We start from the raw sequence: 18,922 nt of genomic DNA, 5'->3' as shown, positions 1-18,922 counted from the left end.
TCCTGAAGATCTCTGGACAAACTAGTGTCCATCATGGATGATGACATCATCCTCTGAACACTGTTATCAGTGAGCAGAGAAGCAGATGGAGTGCACGAATGCTTCTTCCCATGATGCAACACCTTACCTTAGAAGTGAAGTGAAAGGATGATGTTATTCTATGTTAATCTTTGTATCCTTTTCTTTGTGTTATTTTTCTTTGATCTATGTTCTTTTTATTTGGATTTTGTCAACCCTTGAACTTTTTTTTTATTGCGCTTTGTTCTTGTTTTTATGAATCTATCGTCTGCTGTGTAAACTGGAAACCCAATTTCTATCTTGGAAACCCCAAGATAGATGGATGGACTGACTTAAATAATCCATCTGGAGATCTCCATCCATCCATCCCTCCATCTATTCCTCCATCCATCATCCACCCCTCCCTCCCTCCCTCCCTCCCTCCATCCATCCCTCCCTCCCTCCCTCCCTCCATCTATTTCTCCATCCATCCATCCATCATCCACCCCTCCCTCCATCCATCCATCCATCCCTCCCTCCCTCCATCCATCCATCCCTCCATCCATTTATCCCTCCATCCATCCCTCCGTCCCTCCCTCCCTCCATCCATCCCTCCCTCCATCCATCCATTTATCCATCCATCCATCCATCCATCCATCCATCCATCCATCCATCAAATCACATTTAACATGTTTGCTAATCCGTGTTGTTTAATCACTGCAGGACAGCAACATTAGAAAGTGATCATTTTATTGAGATTCAACAGTGTTTTAGGTACGTTGGAGCAACTGCACGGCCTGAGAACATTATAATAATTTAACACACACAACAATAAAAAAAACAAAACAAAAAAAACATGCTTCCGTGTCTCTCCTAAACCACCTGAAAACATTCTCTTCATTTCACCGTCTTATTCCGAAAATAGACATATATATCACCACTGCAAATACCAACAACACCATCTTTACTTTCTCTACAAATTCAATGACTTTTCTTTGACTTCCCAAAGGCAATTTTTAAATATATTTATAATATAATACATTTATTTAAACCAGAAAACTGTGTATTGTGCCATGACAAAAACATGGATGGTTGGCTGTCTTCATGCACCACGTGGTTATAAAATGTCCATAGATTTAAACGATATTGTTTGGATTTCTTGTTACACACTCACTGAGCGACCATCAAGCAAAGTATGTATATTATAAAATGCATAAATATCAAAAAGTGAAGGCAAAATATGACTCCTTTCATAGCATCAAACAAAGATTCCCGTAGTGCAATAACGTATAAATAACAATATAAAATGTTTTTTCTTTTTTTCGATGGGGCACAAATTCAACACTTTACAGATCATAATAAAAGTTTGCCTATTGGATACACCACACATTTGTATTCGGTCATGTTCAGAAATATGATAGAAAGTTTGTCCAGAAACAAAAAAAAATGTCTTTCAGGGAAAGAATGGCAACAGATATTTCCCGGTGGTGGAAAATGTATCATGAGTTTAAATATACAGATGTTGTTATTGCAACCGTGCTTCAGTCATTCTAACCTGAAAAAAAAGGAGGTATTTGTGACATTGACGTCATGATCACCGACGCAAAACCTCACTGAGTATGTTGAGACTGTGACATTTATAAATAACCAAAGTGTTGCAACTCAGTAGTGGATCAATATTTGATCCAAATAAACGGTCATCCTTCTGCCTGAGTTGACCGATGCTTCACGGTTGAGATCGAAATCTTGAATTTTAATTTCATTGTTTCCTTAATAACAATAAAAAATCACAACATCATCTGCAAAATGCAGTGATTACCTATTGTTTTAGAACTTTTTAAGGGAATATTACGTGATCAGAAGCATTTTAAAATAGATTTAAAAGGCCACAACTCAGGCAGAATTCCTTTTGATTAAATTTGATGTTCCTTTTCAGACCATTAATGGATCTATCAGAAAACATACTGCGAGACAAAAGTCACATTCTTTGACAGACCATGACGAGAAAATAACAGAAGTAAAAAAAAAACCCAGACACTGATTGTCTTCAAAATCATTTAGCCTCGTGATTTCCATCTCAAACAACGAAAAAACGTGAGAGATATGTGATATATTTGGCTTAAGTTTCCGAAGAAGGAGGATGTTGAGACGTTTTCGAACAAGCTCTTTTTTTAAAGACTCGATACAATCCTAACTTAAACACCAGATACCTGCTCGGGATGCTTCAAGTTGCTCGACAGACTGACGGGAACATGCGCAGAAAAAGAACCAAGGCAGGTGTAACAACGATACCACGACACCACAGGCCACGGACAGTATGAGGCATTGAGTAACTGAGGCACGGTTTCATTCCCACTGAAGAGACGGCGAAGGGAGATGTTGCGAGTCCATGATGGTTTTAAAAAAGCACAAATGGACGGCCCGGCTCTTGAACGATTGCATATATTACACGGATTCGTCCAAAGCGACCCCAAGAATTGTTCTGCAATGACCTTTCTTTTTTTTTTTTTTTTTACTTCCTGGAGATCTACATGCTGCTTTGTCGAGGCCATCCTCGGGAGACACAGTAAAGGTTTGGTGGGCGGAGAACCTGCTCCATGCAAAAACCAACATCGACAGCTGAAATTCATTTTTTTCTCTAGAACGATCAGTGGAAGACTTGAACGTGAGCACATGCCACTCACATCCAGACCATAATTGACAGAGTCCAATGAAACAGTTTCCATGTCAGGTATTCCCAGAGCCCTTGAGTGGAGTTCATGGCTACGTTGTAAAATGTCATGGAGTAGCGAGTTCGGAGGAGCTGCTGTTAACAGAGAGCAATCCAGTCCAGCTGCTTCTCAACATCTCGTTTTAAGTACTGCATCACTGGTTATACCTTATAGATATTGATGTTGTTTATGAATTAAAAAGACAAGATGCATTATTAAGAACCTCAAGGTACCTCTTGCCTCTCGTTGAAAACTCTTCTCTCATAGTTCAGTGGTCATTATATAGACTTAGAGGTGAAAAGGCTCGACCATTAATACACTGATTCATACATTTAGAACATCATGACGTTAACACATTATTTTTTCATGTATCTAGAAAATAAAAAATCAGCTACTTTGGCTGCCTCTGGATTACAAGGTGTTCCATACTTGAATAGAAATGGATTTCCTTAGGCGTTCTGGATCTGATTCCAACCAAGGTCTGTTGATTTTCCCCAAGGTAACCGTGAGAAGGATTTTGACGTATATATAAAAGATCAAATGTGAGCTCTTTCATCTGGTTAAAAATTAAATAAATGAGCTACATTGTGTCTTTATATTGTAGAACTGACGATCGGATGAAGCTTCATGAAGCCATTTTCTAGCACAGTAGGTGGCGCTCTCAGTTTAAAAACAATGCACAGGATTTATAGTGCAGAGACTGCCATCTAGTGGGCTCTGAAAATAATGACACTGCTTCTTGAAGCGTCATCAACACATCGCCAGTGCGTCAGAGAATAGTTGGTTAAATTTACCACCAAAAGTTATTGGATTATTTTTCCTTAATAATCGGAAAAGATAATAATAATTCATGGTTTTCTCGTCTTTTTCCTTTCATAGCTTTGCTGGTTTTGAATATTCTAGAATGGAAAATGGTTCGTAAAGTCCGGACGTATTTGGTCTAGAAACTCATCAGAAACAGAGCAAAGAGTGAAATCTTAAAGAAAGTCTTTTTGTCTTACTTTAAGTAAGTCTAAAAATGGTTCTTGTTCCAAGATATTAAGACAAAAATGGCGCCCGATTTGTTTTCAAAGTTTCTAAAATAAAATAATAATAAAATAATAATGTCTATATGCAATAATCTAAAACAAATATGTATCACCCCATTAAATGTTTTTAATCTTTTGCAATTTTATAGTAATTTATGTCTTTAAATATCATGAAATAACACATGTGTTGGACTTCTCAGGTAAATCTGTCTTATATTTTACTTTAGAAATAGTCTTTAATACTTACTCAGAATTCAGCTTTTCTAGTGCGTCTTGCATTTGTTACTGTTTTGAGACACAAGTCTGTTAATTAAAATAATAGGATGTTTTCCTAAAAATGTCTGTAATCCCTCTTGATTGTTCTTTGGCATTCATCTGCATCAATACAGTCTAATCGATATTTAGAAATCATTTCACAGCAATAAACCACCTGAGAATGAGATATTCACACATTTAAAAGACCGAGTTCTGTACAGGAATAATTCAGAACATCATATTCTACATAGTTAAGCTTTTATCTGTTTAGTAGATGTGTTGCCTCACGATTAAAGAGCAACGAAGTGAAGTCTGAAGGCTACATTAATATACTTTTGATATTCTTGACTGTGGCTTGTCTTAGTAATCCATCATGATGCCGATACAGGAATGTTAATAATAATATGCATAGAACATCATGACATTGGTTTGAAATGTTAATCCCTCTTGCTATTCCATTATTTTAAACTGACTTCGCCCCGGAAGCGTCAAAGCTGACGAAGATTGTTAACCAGTGAATTCTTGTAATTAATTGTTCTGACCCACAAGTGCTACAACAACGGGTATATTTTAAATAGACTTGTTGTTCCTCTTTGTTGGTTGGATGACCCACATTTAGTCATTGATGTTTTTTGGTAACCTATTTAAAAGTTACATGGCTACATTTCCTTATTTCGTTTTTACTATATTAAACCTCCATCCTCTAAAGTGGTTAAACTGTTTCACCATTTCCTTTCCCCTTGAAGATCCTGCTCTCATGTCGACCACCAATTTTCTTCGCCTGTTTTCAGACGATCACTGGTCCGTAAAAACACAAACTAGCATCGAAAACCCTTTTTCTTGTTTGACCGTCATCAGCCCCTTAAAAGTGAGCCACTACTCGGTTGTAGTATCGGCGGGGACGAATCAATCCATGACAAATAATGTCATTGCTGGACCTTCTCCCGCTCTCTGTGGTGCAGCTGTTGAACATGACCTCTTACTCCAGGCCAAAGGTGCTGGTCTCCTCCACAGCAGTCAGGAGTTTGTCGTACAGCATTGTGTATGACGGGTAGGGAGGCAAATCCAGACGATTGAAACACGTGTGAGCCCTGACAGATTAAAGAAAAAAAAAGAGTCAAACAAATCCTATAATAAAACTATGTTTTCAAGTTCTCTCACCTGGGCAGTGACGTCACTTTCCCCCATTTCTCGATGCAGAAACGCCGGAGTCCGTTGGACCCGCGAAGAGCGGCGAAACCCTCGTAGGGCACGCTGGACGTCCCGGTGACAAACTGCAGCAGTCGAAGACGTTGTTCGTTGTTGAACCGCTCGACCGCGTTCCAGAACCAGCGCATGACGATGTGACCGTCGTGGTAACCTGAGCGAGAGCAGAGAGGAGTCGAGCTGACATATCTGGAGAAAACTCACTGTATCGGAGAATTGTCTACTTGGCACGCCATTTGTTTTGTGTTGCAATTGAACTTTGTTCGCTGAATTTCAGCAGTCATTAGATCCTTTGCTGCTAAAGGGACGATGAAATCCCGCAAGATCTTGGGGACGACTGAGGACGAGAGGATACAGTCGACACCAGCAGCTTTTAAAGTAAGTAAGTAATATTTATTTATATAGCGCTTTTCCAGACCAGGGTCACAAAGCGCTTAAACAAACAAAGCAATACTCAAAAAAGTATATACACTTAAAGAACAAGATAATACTGAGAACAACACAGGAGTTCCAGAAAATCAAGGAAAAGCCTGAACAAATAGAAACGTCTTAAGATGTTTCTTAAAGCTGATGTTTGGACATATTTTGGTTTGAAAACAAAGGCTTACAGCTTCCTCAAGAGTCACGTGGTCTGTAAATTCTGAAACACCAGAGTGAAGTACTCGGACAATACTACAAATATATCCTTGTTCCTACAGTATCACAATATATCTTAATATATCTTAATCAGAATCAGAAATCCTTTATTTGTCCCACGAGGGGAAATTCGGTTTAAACAACAGCAAGAGCAATATACCACAAATAAAACACCCAGAAATAAAATAATAAAATGCAAAAATAGAAATAGAATAGAATATAATATATCGTACATTGCCCCTGTATCGTGATACGTATCGTACGTAACGATTCTTGCAGATACACAGCCCTAATGGTGAACATACTCACCTCCTCTGTACTCAGTGTTAGTCCTCCAGTCATTCAGGTCAATCTCTACCGTGCCTGCAATGACCAGCTCCAGTTCTCGGGCGTCAAACACGGACACCAGCCGTGAGTCCACGACCTGGAATGAATAAAAAAACAAAAAAACAACAAAGATCAGTGAATGGACGATCGATGTGTATGATAATAGAATGCTGACCTCGTAGAAGCCTCTGACGAGCGCCTCCGTCTGCTGCACCACTCCTCGCTCCACCCTCCACTTGGCCATTCGCTCGATGTAATCCTTCTTGTTCTTCTCAGTTACTTGCAGGTTGGATCCGCCGGACTTCAGCTCCCGTTCTGTTACCTGAAAAACAGAAGTCAGGAATTAAAAACAACAATTGTGATGGCAATGTGTGTATAATGCAGGGGGGGGGGGGAGTGGGAGGTGTTCTCCAACCTGGCCAAAGACCTCCTCATTGACAGTAAACGTGAGGTCCAGGATGTCGGTGATGTCATTGTCTTTCATCCACTGCAGGGATTGATGAAACTCTTCATCAAGATACTCCAGATCAGAGAGGTCAGTGGGCCTGTAGAAGACACATCATCATGAAGCCAAAAGGAATTAAATGTTACCTAAATAATGCTAATAAGTTATTTATGGACTTAATTTGTATGAAATAAAATACAATAAACAACCAACTTATCAGTAAAATCAAATTGACGAATCTGCTAAAATTATTTTTGGATTTTTAATTTAAGTTTTTTGGACATTTATTAATAATTTATTTTATCTTTTTTATCTCTATTTACCTCGGAATATTCATAAAACGTTACTGACGACACAAGAAACAGATTTTAAAATGCTGGTGGGGACGTGGATTACTGTCTGGATTCATAAATTAGTCGAAAATTAGTAGAAAAGGCAACTCTGAAAATTGTTTTTATTATTTTTTAGCTCGTAATGAGTTAATAAATCTGCATGAGTGAAAATTAAAGATAATAAAGATGCAGCCAAAACAATATTTAATTCAAATCTTACTGTTTATGTCTCTACTACTATCATGAGATATTTTGCCTGGAATTTAAAAAAAGTGTATATAGGATTTTGAGTTTTCACAGTGAGGAAGTGTATTTCTCTGCAGTGTGATGTGCAAGTGATTTACAAAAAGCTTGTGATATATAATGTCCAAGTGAGCTAATAACAATATTAAAAATCCTACAAAAGTAATGAAGTATATTGATAAAAATAAGCCAAAAAAAAATAGGTGGAAAATAAAATCTAAATGTGTTGTTTTTTTTAGTTTAAAAATTGATAGTATTTAATTCAATAAATCAGGACGGAGGGAGTATTGGGTAGTTTAATATGACTTATAAGAACTTTAAGTCAGACACAATAAACTAGTAAAACGCTGCCCCCTCGTGGACGGAGAAGCTAATGTCACTGCATTTAAGAAATATATTGTAAAAGATTATCAGGTGAGTGTAAAAAAAACGTGTTAACATACAGTCGCAGCAGAGCCTTGTAGAACGGTCGGGTGAAGAATGCATCGAGGAGGTACTGATGAATCAGAGCCAGTCCTAGAATCCTGCCACTGAACCTGAACCTGAAAAAACATTTTTATTATTTAACATTAGTCTTCATCTGTAACCCTGGACCCATCGCTACACACTCACCATTCCAGATGATTCTCCACGAAGGCGGACATGGGGCTGATTTGGACGGTGTAGGTATCGTTGGCGGAGTACTCAAAGAGGCCGTAGTACGGGTTAAACAGTTCCTGAGACAGGAGGAAGAAGAACTCTCTGGAGGGACCGCTGTAGTCTAACCTGGAAGACCGCAGAAAAAATGTTATTGTACAAAAACAAAAAATCAAGAATGCTCTTTACATAGTGTACAACTTCAGAGCATGCCTCACCCTTCCTCTCCCAGAAAGGTGACGTAGAGTTTGTTCCGCTGCAACTCCTTGCGGGAATAGGCCATGACCTGGTTGAAGGTGCCTTCAAGCAGATGTTCCCTCCGTACCAGCAACCTGCAAGAGGAACCACGAACACGAGGACATCATTAAGATGATGCTACAAGCTAGTTTAACACATCATGCTGCAGTGTCTGACCAACAGAAGTACAAATCAATGACTGGTCTGCGGTCGGTCTTACTTGATCTTGCCGGGTCCCTGGCCATAACCCTTTGCTTCTAACTTCCTGTAGAAGTTTCTGAGTTTGGCCTCGAAGTCCCTGCGATACGGGGCGGGCGCTCTGGCTCTCTGAAGGCCTGAGAGACACACAGATCATCAACATACTGAGATTTACATGCATTTGTTAGAATAGGATGTGTGTATAGTAAGTATTATGATAAAGTATATAGTAAAGATATTCATAAATTAGGTGACCGTTTATGACTTTGAAATCCAGGCTGAGTTTATCAAGAATTTTTTTGGATGTAAAACTGTTAAACTGAACTATTAAACAATTAAAATTTCACTCCGGGCTGTTTTCATTATTCATTTTTTTCTGCCAATTTACAAGAACAATAATCAGATATTTTAAGCTGCTGTGGGCTTCTTAACCCTTGGGTTATCTCTGGGTCAAGGTGACCCGAGGGCCCGGAAACAAATGTGTTTGTGGAATCCCTTGTGTTGTCTCTGGGTCAAGGTGAACCACCTCCACTACTGCATATGTATTTATGGTAGACAGGGAGTCGATCAACTTGACCCAGCGCCGTAATTGAGAATTTCTTTTGCTTTATTAGATTAGATTAGATTTTCCTTTATTAGTCCCACAAAGGAAATCTTGAGTTTACAGCAGCATCAAGTAAAAAAAAAAAAAGAGAACAAAACAAAAGTTGAATATAATCTATAATTTGGAGATAGAATCTCGCTTAAAACACTACTAAACTAGCATCCTATCTAAAATAAAATTCCTACTAAGCTCACTTTCTTAATTAATAAACCCAACTCTCGCTCGATCTCACACCCTCTCAGTGAACACATTAATAAAGCTGCGTGTACTTAATAAAATTGGTATCAATACGCTTTACACGAAAACATGTTTTTTTCACTTACAAACTCAATCATTAAGGAAATAAAATAAAACAAATATAGTCCAGGTTCAACAGGGTCTACATTTATAACCTAATACGACAGGATGGAGCTCCACCAGAACAAATCCGAACAGACGGAATAGAATAGATGGAGCTGAATTGTTGGCCAGAAATCCTGCTGTGACCCATTTTCCACTAACGATGGAAGCTTTGATCGATACCGATCATCATCACATGATCGTCTGTGACCTGCTGAAGGTGGACGTGTTTCATTGCAGACTCTAAATTAGCACAGCAGGTGCAGTCAAACACAGCGATTGAACGGATGACACGTTGGCAATGACCTGGAATAATCGAATTGTCTTTTTTTTTCTTTTTTTTTCAACGTTGTTATTATCAATAACTGCGGCTTTTATTCATTCGTTCTCTCGGGAATAATTCCCCAAATGAAGTGAGTCAAGGATAAAATAATGATAATTCAAACTGACAGTTGACCTACCGGGTGAGTTCTGCGGCGACGAGGCCGGGGAGCAGCGAGGTGAGAAGCTGAAGCCGAGGTGGATGGGGTGAGGCGGAATATAAGACATGATTTCCTCTTCGAATAAACTGAAGGACCGAAAAACGATTTATTCAAAGTTAATACACAGTACTAGTGTTTTTATTGAACAAATAATCATCTTAATAAAACATTTAGCAGCAGTGATTTTTAAATAAAACTTGAATTAATGTTTTGTCGACCAGAAAGAATCTGGAGGGAAAAGTAATTCCCGAGCATCACGATTGGTAGAAAACTCTGAAAGTCCTACACGTTGTGTATTCTACTTCGATATATACTATGTCTAATTTATATATTTTTTATGATTTTTTATATATAATTTTATGAACGTAGAACTATTTTTCTAGTGTAAACGTTTGCTATCAACAATAGCTCCGATTTTTATTTCCTATTTTTATTTAACCAGTGTTGGGTTAATGAGACCTCATGAAGCAGCTGATGAGGTTTCATGATACAGTGACTTAATTCAGAAGGACCACCAGATGTCACTCTCTGCTTTATAATCTTTATGTCTGATCTACTAATTCAATGAAACATGTCATCATTTAAAACCAAGAGTGCCATCTAGTGGTCTTTCAGACACTGTATCATGATACCTCATCAGCTGCCTCATGAGGCCTCATCAACCTATCACTCATTTTTAGCCCATAAAGGTCCCAAAGGAACAAACTTTGCTCATATATTGTTCCTTTCGTCTCGATGCAGATCATGATAAAGATCTCAGGTGATGATAGGAGCGACGGGTGAGTCCAGAGATGTGGCACGAGGAGCGTGACCATGACTTACCTTAACAAAATGACCAGGTCGGCGTCGCACGACAGCTTCTCCACGCCCTGCGTTCCCTCCGTCCTGATGTAGTGGATTTTCTCCCTGAGATTCCAGACGCAACATAATCACACGACTTCTCATCTCACTCCTTTAGAATTAGTTTCAAACCTGAGCGCGTGGTTCCTACTCAGGCTGGGCTGTTTCTCCTGGAGCATGTCGAAGATGTTGGGCTGTCGAAGGAATGCCACTATTTTCTCATTGTAAGCTGTGAGGGGGGGGGGGGGGAAATAAAAAACGTGTTCTTATTCGTATTCATCTCGCAGTGTTGTGGTGAGAATCCTTACTTGGTGCCGACATCGGCTGTACGTCTCCCTGGTGCTGACTTCGAATTGAAGCCACCAGGCTGTTCCCAGGTCTGGCCATCAGAGAGGCACCACGAGTCCTGGACACGTCCGAGGCCTGGATACAGCATCACATCATCATTACTGGATGTTGCTCACATGACAAGATCAAGGTTAAGGGGCATTTTTTTGTTCTTATTTTGTAATTCCTTAGTATGAAACACATTCATTAAACTTGTTTTCTAAATACCAAGGCCAAGCAGATTTCTCTCCATGACCCTCCATGGACTCTGCTGATCTGCTCTATACTCTCCTCTTTTCTCTCACTGTACAACCCCCACCCCTATTGAGTCTGGTTCTGCTCAAGCTTTCTGCTTTCTAAAAGGAAGTTTTTCCTCGCCACTGCCACGCTGTGATTCACTCATTGTTGATTCGCAAGGATCTGTTTTTTTTCCTCCACTATAGTCTTACTTAAACTGTCAAGTGTCTTGAGATAACTTTGTCATACTTAAATTAAAATTTAATTTAATTGTTTATCATTCTCCATTATTAATATGAGGGCAAATCTTAAATGAAGTCATTTTTGTTGTGTTTTGTTGACTTTATTATCATCTAAAAGTGATGTTGGGTTTTTGCACCATGAGTTAAAATGACTGCAAACAAGCTGATTTTCCGACATATTTTATGATGTAATGCAAATAACCATCCTGCCTCCTGAAAGTGTTTCAGTCCCCTGATCAAACTTCACTTATAGGAAATTAACCAAAGTTACATGTTTAAGTACCTTATATATTATCCATTAAATATAAACAAGAAAAATAAAAATATTCTCCATAGAAATGCCCTTTTGCCAACTCTTTAAATAGAAAAATGTTTTTGTCTGAACAGTTCTTAACTTGAACCTTTTGCTGCAACAACATAATTATGTATGAATTTAATTTCATGGTAAATTGTCATAAGTCTAAAAACACAATTAAAACAATATTTTGTTTTCGATAAACTAACCCAATTTCTGTAATATGTAAGTGCTTCAATTGTTTCTGGGAATATTGATTGATCATGCATGTGTAAAATGATATGTAATCCATCAAACAACAAACCAATCAACAACCTAACAACTTACTTTCGAACCAACCAACAAACCAACTAACCAACCACCCAGCCATCCAACCAATGAACGAACACAAAAATGACACAAAAAACGAAATGAGGCGACAAAAATCTGTGTTGCTTTTTGGTCTAGTTAGTACAGTTTATGTTAGAAACTGGTGCAATTCTGGAACCAAGTCCAGGAACTGATCCCCACTGACAGCTGAAGTAATGAGACAACAGTAAAGCCACAAGAGTATAACTCATGTACCTCTCCAGCACTGTAGCTGCGCAGTCTTTGAAGGTGTTGCCTGTGAGCGAGGTGACCTGGCAGACGGCCATTTTGAAGCGGAATTCGAGGATCTATAAAGGTCGTCGCCCGACTGTTGTGGTCCACAAAGAAAGACTGACAAACAAAAAATAACAGAAAATATGGACGGCTCTCATCAAAACGGTTTCCATTATATTTTAGTTGAGTTGTACAAACATCCCTGCAGTGAGGTTCAGTCAAACAATCACAGATTTACTCATCAACAAGACGTCTACCTTGCCCTGCAGGTCGGTCTTGAGCTCCCACCCTCTCGGCAGCTCCAGCTGTGTGTCAGCGAATTTGTTGAGGAAGACCACCAGGTCTCTGTTGTGTTGATAGCGCTCGAAGTTCTTTGCGTCTCGGCGCACCTTCAGGATCATGTGTTTCACGCAGCTGCTGCTGGTGAACATCCGGTAAGCCGACTGGAAGAAGAATACATTCATTTTTGAACCCAATAAAATAACTCTCTGAGAGAATCTGTTACCGTGCTTTGACCCGGTTAGCCAGGGTTATGCTCACAGTAAGACATAATCAAACACTGATTCATTTCAGACTCACGTAGTTATTGTGCAACAAGGTGAAGAATTCAGGGTGAGTGATGAACTTGACGGCGGGCGACTGCAGGAGGTGGCTGATCTTTTGATGATTAACCGGAGAGGCCGGTCCTAGAATGAAACACGTTGCATTTATAAGTGTAAAGAAAACAACCTGAAGAAGAAGTAAAGAAAGTACCTGGAGGCGGAGAATCACATTCGTTCTCTGTGCTGCTACTTCGCTCCAATCTCTGACTGCCTCCCTCCTCCTCTGTGGCCATGGTTCTCTGTATACTCTGGTACCTGATTAAATATTAGAATTATAGTTCAAAGGTGGGGATTTCTGTAGTGATGTCTTTATGAAGCTTCACATAGCAGGGTCCGTCATTCATTCCAGAGCACAGTAGAAGAAACTCTCCGCTCTAAAAGCTGCATGTTAATGATGGAACCTTCAAAATAAATGTTTCATCCAGATGGAACTGCAGAACGCCACCAATATTTAATAGTAAGTAAGAAAGTTATTTCTAGAGCGCCTTTCTAGACCAGGGTCACAAAGTGCTTTAACAATCACAAACAATACACAGTTGGAATATATACTTAAAAGATCAATACATAAGACAAACACAGGAGTAACAGATAATCAGGGGGAAAGCTCAAATAAAAATGTCTTGAGATGTTTCTTGAAGGAGTCAGTAGATCATCAAACACAGAGGGAGAGGAAGATCGTTCCATAGCTTAAGAGCAACAGCCTGTTCATTGTTTCAGTATTAATATTTGTAGATCAGTTAATTGAAACATGTGGGCGTTGACTGTATTTCTGTGGCCCTCTTGAGGTCGAACATCATGCAGAAAATACCAATTTGATTTTGCATGTATTTCTATTATTTATTAAAAGTGTCCAAATACGACATTAGGGGTGTTGTCCTCTACTTGTCATTTTTACAGAATTATTTATTCAAGATTGAAGTGAAAATAAAAAAACAAATTGGTGCTTTTCTGCTGGTGATGTCATATTTAATTAGGAAAAGTTATTTTAAAAAAAATCGTATCATGTTAAGCTTGATCGTATTAATTCATTGTATATGTTTCGCTCCTTTACGTTTTTTTGGTGACCCCTCACAACAGCCATTGCATAAAAAATGTGGCACAAAGCAATTCCTCAGTACTATCCCCGAGTTTTTATCACCAAGTTTCAAAGTTTTTTCATAACCAAGTTAAAATACAAAATAATTACCAACAGCATTGTTAAACAAATGAAATAACAATTAAATATTTGTTTTATTAATTATTAAATAGTTGATCTAAAAATTAAGCTTCTTCAAAGACAACAATATGTTGTGTAATAGCATGAAGTGTATCACCACCACTTAACGGCAGATGGCAGTGTTTCTCCACTCATGTGAATTTCTATCTAATTTCTTCATTGCAGAAAAAAGAGACTATTACTCAATTTGTCATCTTGTGTTCCGGGCTAGGATTGTACGAGGGCAGGACTCACCAGTGACCTAACATAGCTCCTCAGGCTTCTGGATAATGTAACTGAATATGGATTTTTTACTAAATCACAAACTAACATCCAGTTTTAACTTCAACATTAGTAACATGAGATGGGTCATAGTGCTGCAGGTTCTCATTCTCACCGTCTGTTGAGCTGCTCCATCTGCTGGGTGGATCCTGAGCGAGGGATTCCATGGTTGCATTTGCTGCTGTGAGTCGGCCTCTGCCAGGTGGTGGTCCGGTTGATGTGGTCCACGTAAAAAACCCTGCCGTGACTGTCGACACGAGCTTCCCAGTCTATAAAAGCAAATACATTTTTTAAATGTATAAAGAGGTTTTTTTTCTTTTCTTTATTGTGTGCTCTAGACAGCGTACTAGAGCTGAATATAGTAAGTTTAAAATAAATAATAAATCATGAATCCTCACTTTAAATCTTTGTAAAATTATACAAAGATTTCTTAGATATATGATTTTTTTTTTGTCACTTGTGAACGTATGTGAATAAAAAAAATGTTTAAACTTGTGAAAGTCCAACAGTTCAGTTTTGAAGATTTGTTCAGGAGCAGGGCTTAGAATATCACTTCAGTGGAAGGAGATTACTTTTGATTCGCAGGTAATTTAATGACATAAATAAAATCCTTGAATATCTGTTAAGTTGCCCTTCACAGGGTTTCATGAAACAGCTTATAAGGTTTTGTGATACAGTGTCCTCACTAGATGGCACTCTTTGCTCTATAATCTTTGCCTCGACACTATCTCATTGAAACCTGAGAGCGCCACCAAGTGAGCTTTGAAAATTCCGACACTGTGTCATGAAACCTCACTGACACATCATTTACTTACTTACTTACTACAACACGGCATTTGTCCATTTTAGTTACCTGAACAACATATAAGGTTGGACTGATGACAGAGGATGGAGAGCTTGCATGAGGTAATGATGGGTTTATGAAGCTTCGTGAAGCTTCATGAAGCAGGGTCCTCATTTCAGAAGCCCAGTAGATGACACTCTGCTCTATATATTACGTTAAACTGATTTTCTAATGAAACTTAATTATTTTTAAACTCGGGCACTAACTCTTGATCTCTAAAAAAACAGGACAATGCTTCATGAAGCTTCATCATCCCTTCAATTGACTATGAAGGACACGATGAAACATGAGGAAATGTCAAACCAAGTAGTCGCCATGCCACTCCATAGTAAGATTGGCTGCTTCTTACTTGGAGGTAAGACTTGGTCAGTGGCAGCAGGGAAATGGTTAAGGTCAAGGCTTGGTAGAAGGACTGGAGGATGACCGGCGGGAGGTGAGAGGCCTATAGGGGGAACAACAGAAAGACAGTGTGGGAGAAACGAACACAAGGGAACAATTATATTAAGGGCTGGAAGATTTGGAACGGGAAATGGGGTTTTGTGAAAGAAAAAAACTACCCTAACAGTTAAACGCACACATTTATTACAGTGTGTTAGCCAAACACTGCCGCGTTGGAATGTGTGAAGATGAATGTCATAAAACCAAACTAATGTAATTTTCTGGGTGAGTTCATTAAATCAGACATGTAAATCACATTAATATTCTCATTTAAATGCTAATTCTGTGCATAATGGGGAGCGCCTCATAAACCACATTTGCACCTCATTGTGTTTGTGTGTGAAACGATTTCATAACTGATTATAACGTAATCATTTAAAAAGATCTGAATAAAATCATTTCATTGTCTATCAATCAGTCGCAAAGTTTGTTCTTTCCTCCTCAAAAAGGTCAAAATCTCAGCCTCACTTTTATTGTACGAAAAAAGAAAAATTGGGGGATTGATTTCCTGTTGACTGTAAAGCCATTCTTGGAACAGCATCTGCCTGACATCGGACAATCGATTCTATCTGGAGCAACACAAAATTGGGAGTGATCACCATGAGTCAGTGAAAGGAAAACAAGGTAGCAAAACAGTTATCTTTTAAAATAAAGGCATCGCTGAAAATCCGCCAAAAAAGTCCAATAGTACCTGGTGATTTAGTCACATCAAAAATGAACAGGTTTTATGAGTTAAGTAGTGATGGGTTGATGAGGCCTCGTGATGCAGCATCAGTTTTTGGAGCTGAATCATGATTCAATGTCATCATTTTGAAGTTTTCAAATGATCCCAGGTTTTATTAAGTTTTGTAGATCAGAGCCAAATATTATAATGCAGAGAGTGCCATCTAGTGGTCTTTTAAAATGATGACACCGAATCACGATTTAGTTCCACCATGAGGCCTCATGAACCCATTACTAAGTATTTTAAAGAAGCAAATCTGTTTTTTCAAATACCGTGAACTACATTTGTACATAAAAATTACAAGTTATTAGATAAGATTAGATTAGCTAGACATGGTTTCTTTTATTAACATCAATCATACCTTTGCTGGAGCTAAAGTCTAAAGTAGCAGTAAGTGCCAACAAAGTTTTCTATGATTAAATCATTGTTTTACGAAGATATTTGGAGTCTGTTAAGCTCAGCCTTACCACATAACATTTTGTCTTTTATTTTTATACTTCATTAAATTAAATTGTGTTATAACAAAAGTCTAATCCTTAGATGATGTTGTCTTTTATAGAGCGGCAAAAAATGACACGATGAAAGTGTAATTATATTGATAGAGTTTATACCTGCAGTAGTAAACCTTTCATCTTTAACTCAAATACATATTCATCAAAAGAACCTGATGGATCATATACCCAAAAGGTATATTCATCACAAGCAAATCCTTTCATTTCATTTGGGAATTATTCTCTGTATGTTAGGTTGTTATTTGTCATTTTCAAGCAATATACCATCCATTCTTGGATGGCCTCTTTGTGTTTGAGCAGACATATATCAATTTAGATAAATAAAGACTTATTTTATTTAATAGTTTTTTACTTTGTCAACTAGAAAGCTTTTTGTATTCATAGATGTTACTCATGTTCTACAGACAAAAATGGACATATGAACTCTCACCTATGTTGTCTCCAGAGCTGGTTCCAGCTGCTTCGGGCTCCTCTGGCTCTCCTCTCCTGACCTCCTTCCACCTCCCTGCTCTCCTCTCTCCTGCCCCGCCAGCCTCCTGGCCCTGGCTGGCATCTGGAACAGTCTCAAATGCACTCTCCTCATCCTCCTCCTCATCCTGCGAGGAGAACACGGTGCTGCCAGACAGCCGGTTGCTGTCCACCGAGGAAAGTCTCGTGTGGCTGCAGACACGACCTCGACCCTCGTACCCTGAGTTGCTGTAGCAAGACGTGCTGTAGCAGGAGGTGCTGTAGCAGGAGGTGCTGTAGCAGGAGGTGTCGCACAACTCGCACTCGGGTTCTCCCGTCGGTCTGTGGACACCTCCTCCGTTTCGTCTTCCGACTGCGTTGCTATAATCTCCTTCCTCGCTCTCGATGCAGGAGAGGGAAGTCTTCCTGATAACAGCAGGTCCCCCCAATCCTCCACTTCCTTCCAGGAGCTGGTTCAGTTCTGAGAGGCGTTCAATGGAGAGACTTCGTGGAAGTGAGCGACAGCAACAAGGACCTGGACACTCTGGAACCTGCAGGTCACAACAAAGATATTGAGTTTAACACAAAAAAGGCTTGTTTGAAAAAAAAAAGGTTTCCAGATGAGGAGGAAAAACTATAAACTACTATATCTCATTGCAGATAAATATATTTCAAGAAATCTACCGGAAAAAGCCCAAAGCATACAGTGCACGATTGAGTTCCCTAGTGATGGGTTGATAAAGCTTCATGAAACAGCTGACAAGGTATCATGATACATGTCTTTATTTTAAAAGCCACTAGATGGCAGTCTCTTCTTTATAATATTTGGCTTCAACTCATTCATCATTTCCAAACCTAGAGTGACATCTAGTGGCCTTTCAGAAGCCTTTCAAAAGACTTTCAGAAGACTTTAAGAAGACACTGTATAATGATCAGGATGACACTGTATCAGCTGTTTCATGAGGCCTCATCCACCAATAACTAGTGTTCTGTAACTTTATCAGGATGAGTTAGTTTAATAAATACAATTAATAAATGAACTTTCACATAGTGAAAAAGTGTTTTTTTTAATGTTAATGCCGAGTGTTTTGAAATCAAGGTCATTCTACTATTCTAGATTCGAGCTGCTCTCGTGGCTATAACATTAAACAGTTTAATTCCCAAGCTTTTGTCATTATTCAACACAATTCTTGAATCAAGGAAGTCATTTAATGATTTAACTACTGTGAAATGAGCCCCCAGGCAGATGTATGTGCTGTCATAGTGCTTTTCTTGAATGAGTTATGTTAAGCGCCTTATCATGAATACATGTCAACTGATACAAATTTAAAACTTTTGTACTATGTAGGTCAAAATGTTTAAATAAATTATGGAGGTGATGATGCTGACCCAGAATTAAGATGCCTTCCTTAATAATTTGTACTTTGGTGTAAATGGCACTTTTTATTTTTATTTACACTTTAATTTTAAGTCTTATTTATACTTTTATTGAACTGTCTTCTATTCTTTCCTTTTGTCGCCTGCTGTGCAGCAATTTTAATTCTAATTTCCCAAGGAAATTTCCAAAGGGATTAATAAAATACTAGTTATATCACAAATATAGGTCAAACTTAACAGAGACAATGCATGGTTTGGACAGGTGAATATAAGTGTTTTAAAACGCACTTATCACCCAAGGA

General features: G+C 38.6%; 1 protein-coding gene across 2 annotated transcripts in view; it reads right to left on the bottom strand.

The window, feature by feature from the left end:
- Nucleotides 1-734: 734 nt before the first annotated feature.
- The window catches only part of LOC148081749 (E3 ubiquitin-protein ligase HECW1-like), a 40,817-nt gene continuing 22,629 nt past the window's right edge, over nucleotides 735-18,922 (bottom strand). Inside the window, exons 10-29 of one of the 2 annotated variants that reach the window (XM_087788766.1) lie at nucleotides 17,227-17,794; nucleotides 15,472-15,564; nucleotides 14,394-14,547; nucleotides 12,953-13,056; nucleotides 12,779-12,885; nucleotides 12,457-12,642; nucleotides 12,182-12,316; nucleotides 10,825-10,939; nucleotides 10,649-10,745; nucleotides 10,499-10,582; nucleotides 9,656-9,762; nucleotides 8,274-8,388; nucleotides 8,035-8,148; nucleotides 7,793-7,945; nucleotides 7,624-7,722; nucleotides 6,576-6,705; nucleotides 6,336-6,482; nucleotides 6,143-6,257; nucleotides 5,153-5,351; nucleotides 735-5,082 (exon numbers count right to left, since the gene is read on the bottom strand). In XM_087788766.1, the coding sequence (XP_087644892.1) occupies nucleotides 4,971-5,082; nucleotides 5,153-5,351; nucleotides 6,143-6,257; nucleotides 6,336-6,482; nucleotides 6,576-6,705; nucleotides 7,624-7,722; nucleotides 7,793-7,945; nucleotides 8,035-8,148; nucleotides 8,274-8,388; nucleotides 9,656-9,762; nucleotides 10,499-10,582; nucleotides 10,649-10,745; nucleotides 10,825-10,939; nucleotides 12,182-12,316; nucleotides 12,457-12,642; nucleotides 12,779-12,885; nucleotides 12,953-13,056; nucleotides 14,394-14,547; nucleotides 15,472-15,564; nucleotides 17,227-17,794 (2,934 nt within the window). In that variant the 3' untranslated portion in view covers nucleotides 735-4,970. The remainder of the gene's footprint in view (nucleotides 5,083-5,152; nucleotides 5,352-6,142; nucleotides 6,258-6,335; nucleotides 6,483-6,575; nucleotides 6,706-7,623; nucleotides 7,723-7,792; nucleotides 7,946-8,034; nucleotides 8,149-8,273; nucleotides 8,389-9,655; nucleotides 9,763-10,498; nucleotides 10,583-10,648; nucleotides 10,746-10,824; nucleotides 10,940-12,181; nucleotides 12,317-12,456; nucleotides 12,643-12,778; nucleotides 12,886-12,952; nucleotides 13,057-14,393; nucleotides 14,548-15,471; nucleotides 15,565-17,226; nucleotides 17,795-18,922) is intronic. The other variant, XM_087788767.1, reaches the window with a different exon arrangement.

The sequence above is a fragment of the Callionymus lyra genome, chromosome 4, assembly GCF_982586985.1.
Source record: "Callionymus lyra chromosome 4, fCalLyr1.hap1.1, whole genome shotgun sequence".
NCBI lineage: Eukaryota > Metazoa > Chordata > Actinopteri > Syngnathiformes > Callionymidae > Callionymus > Callionymus lyra.
The sequence above is the reverse complement of the archived record's forward strand: the minus strand, read 5'-3'. Positions and strand labels throughout refer to the sequence as shown.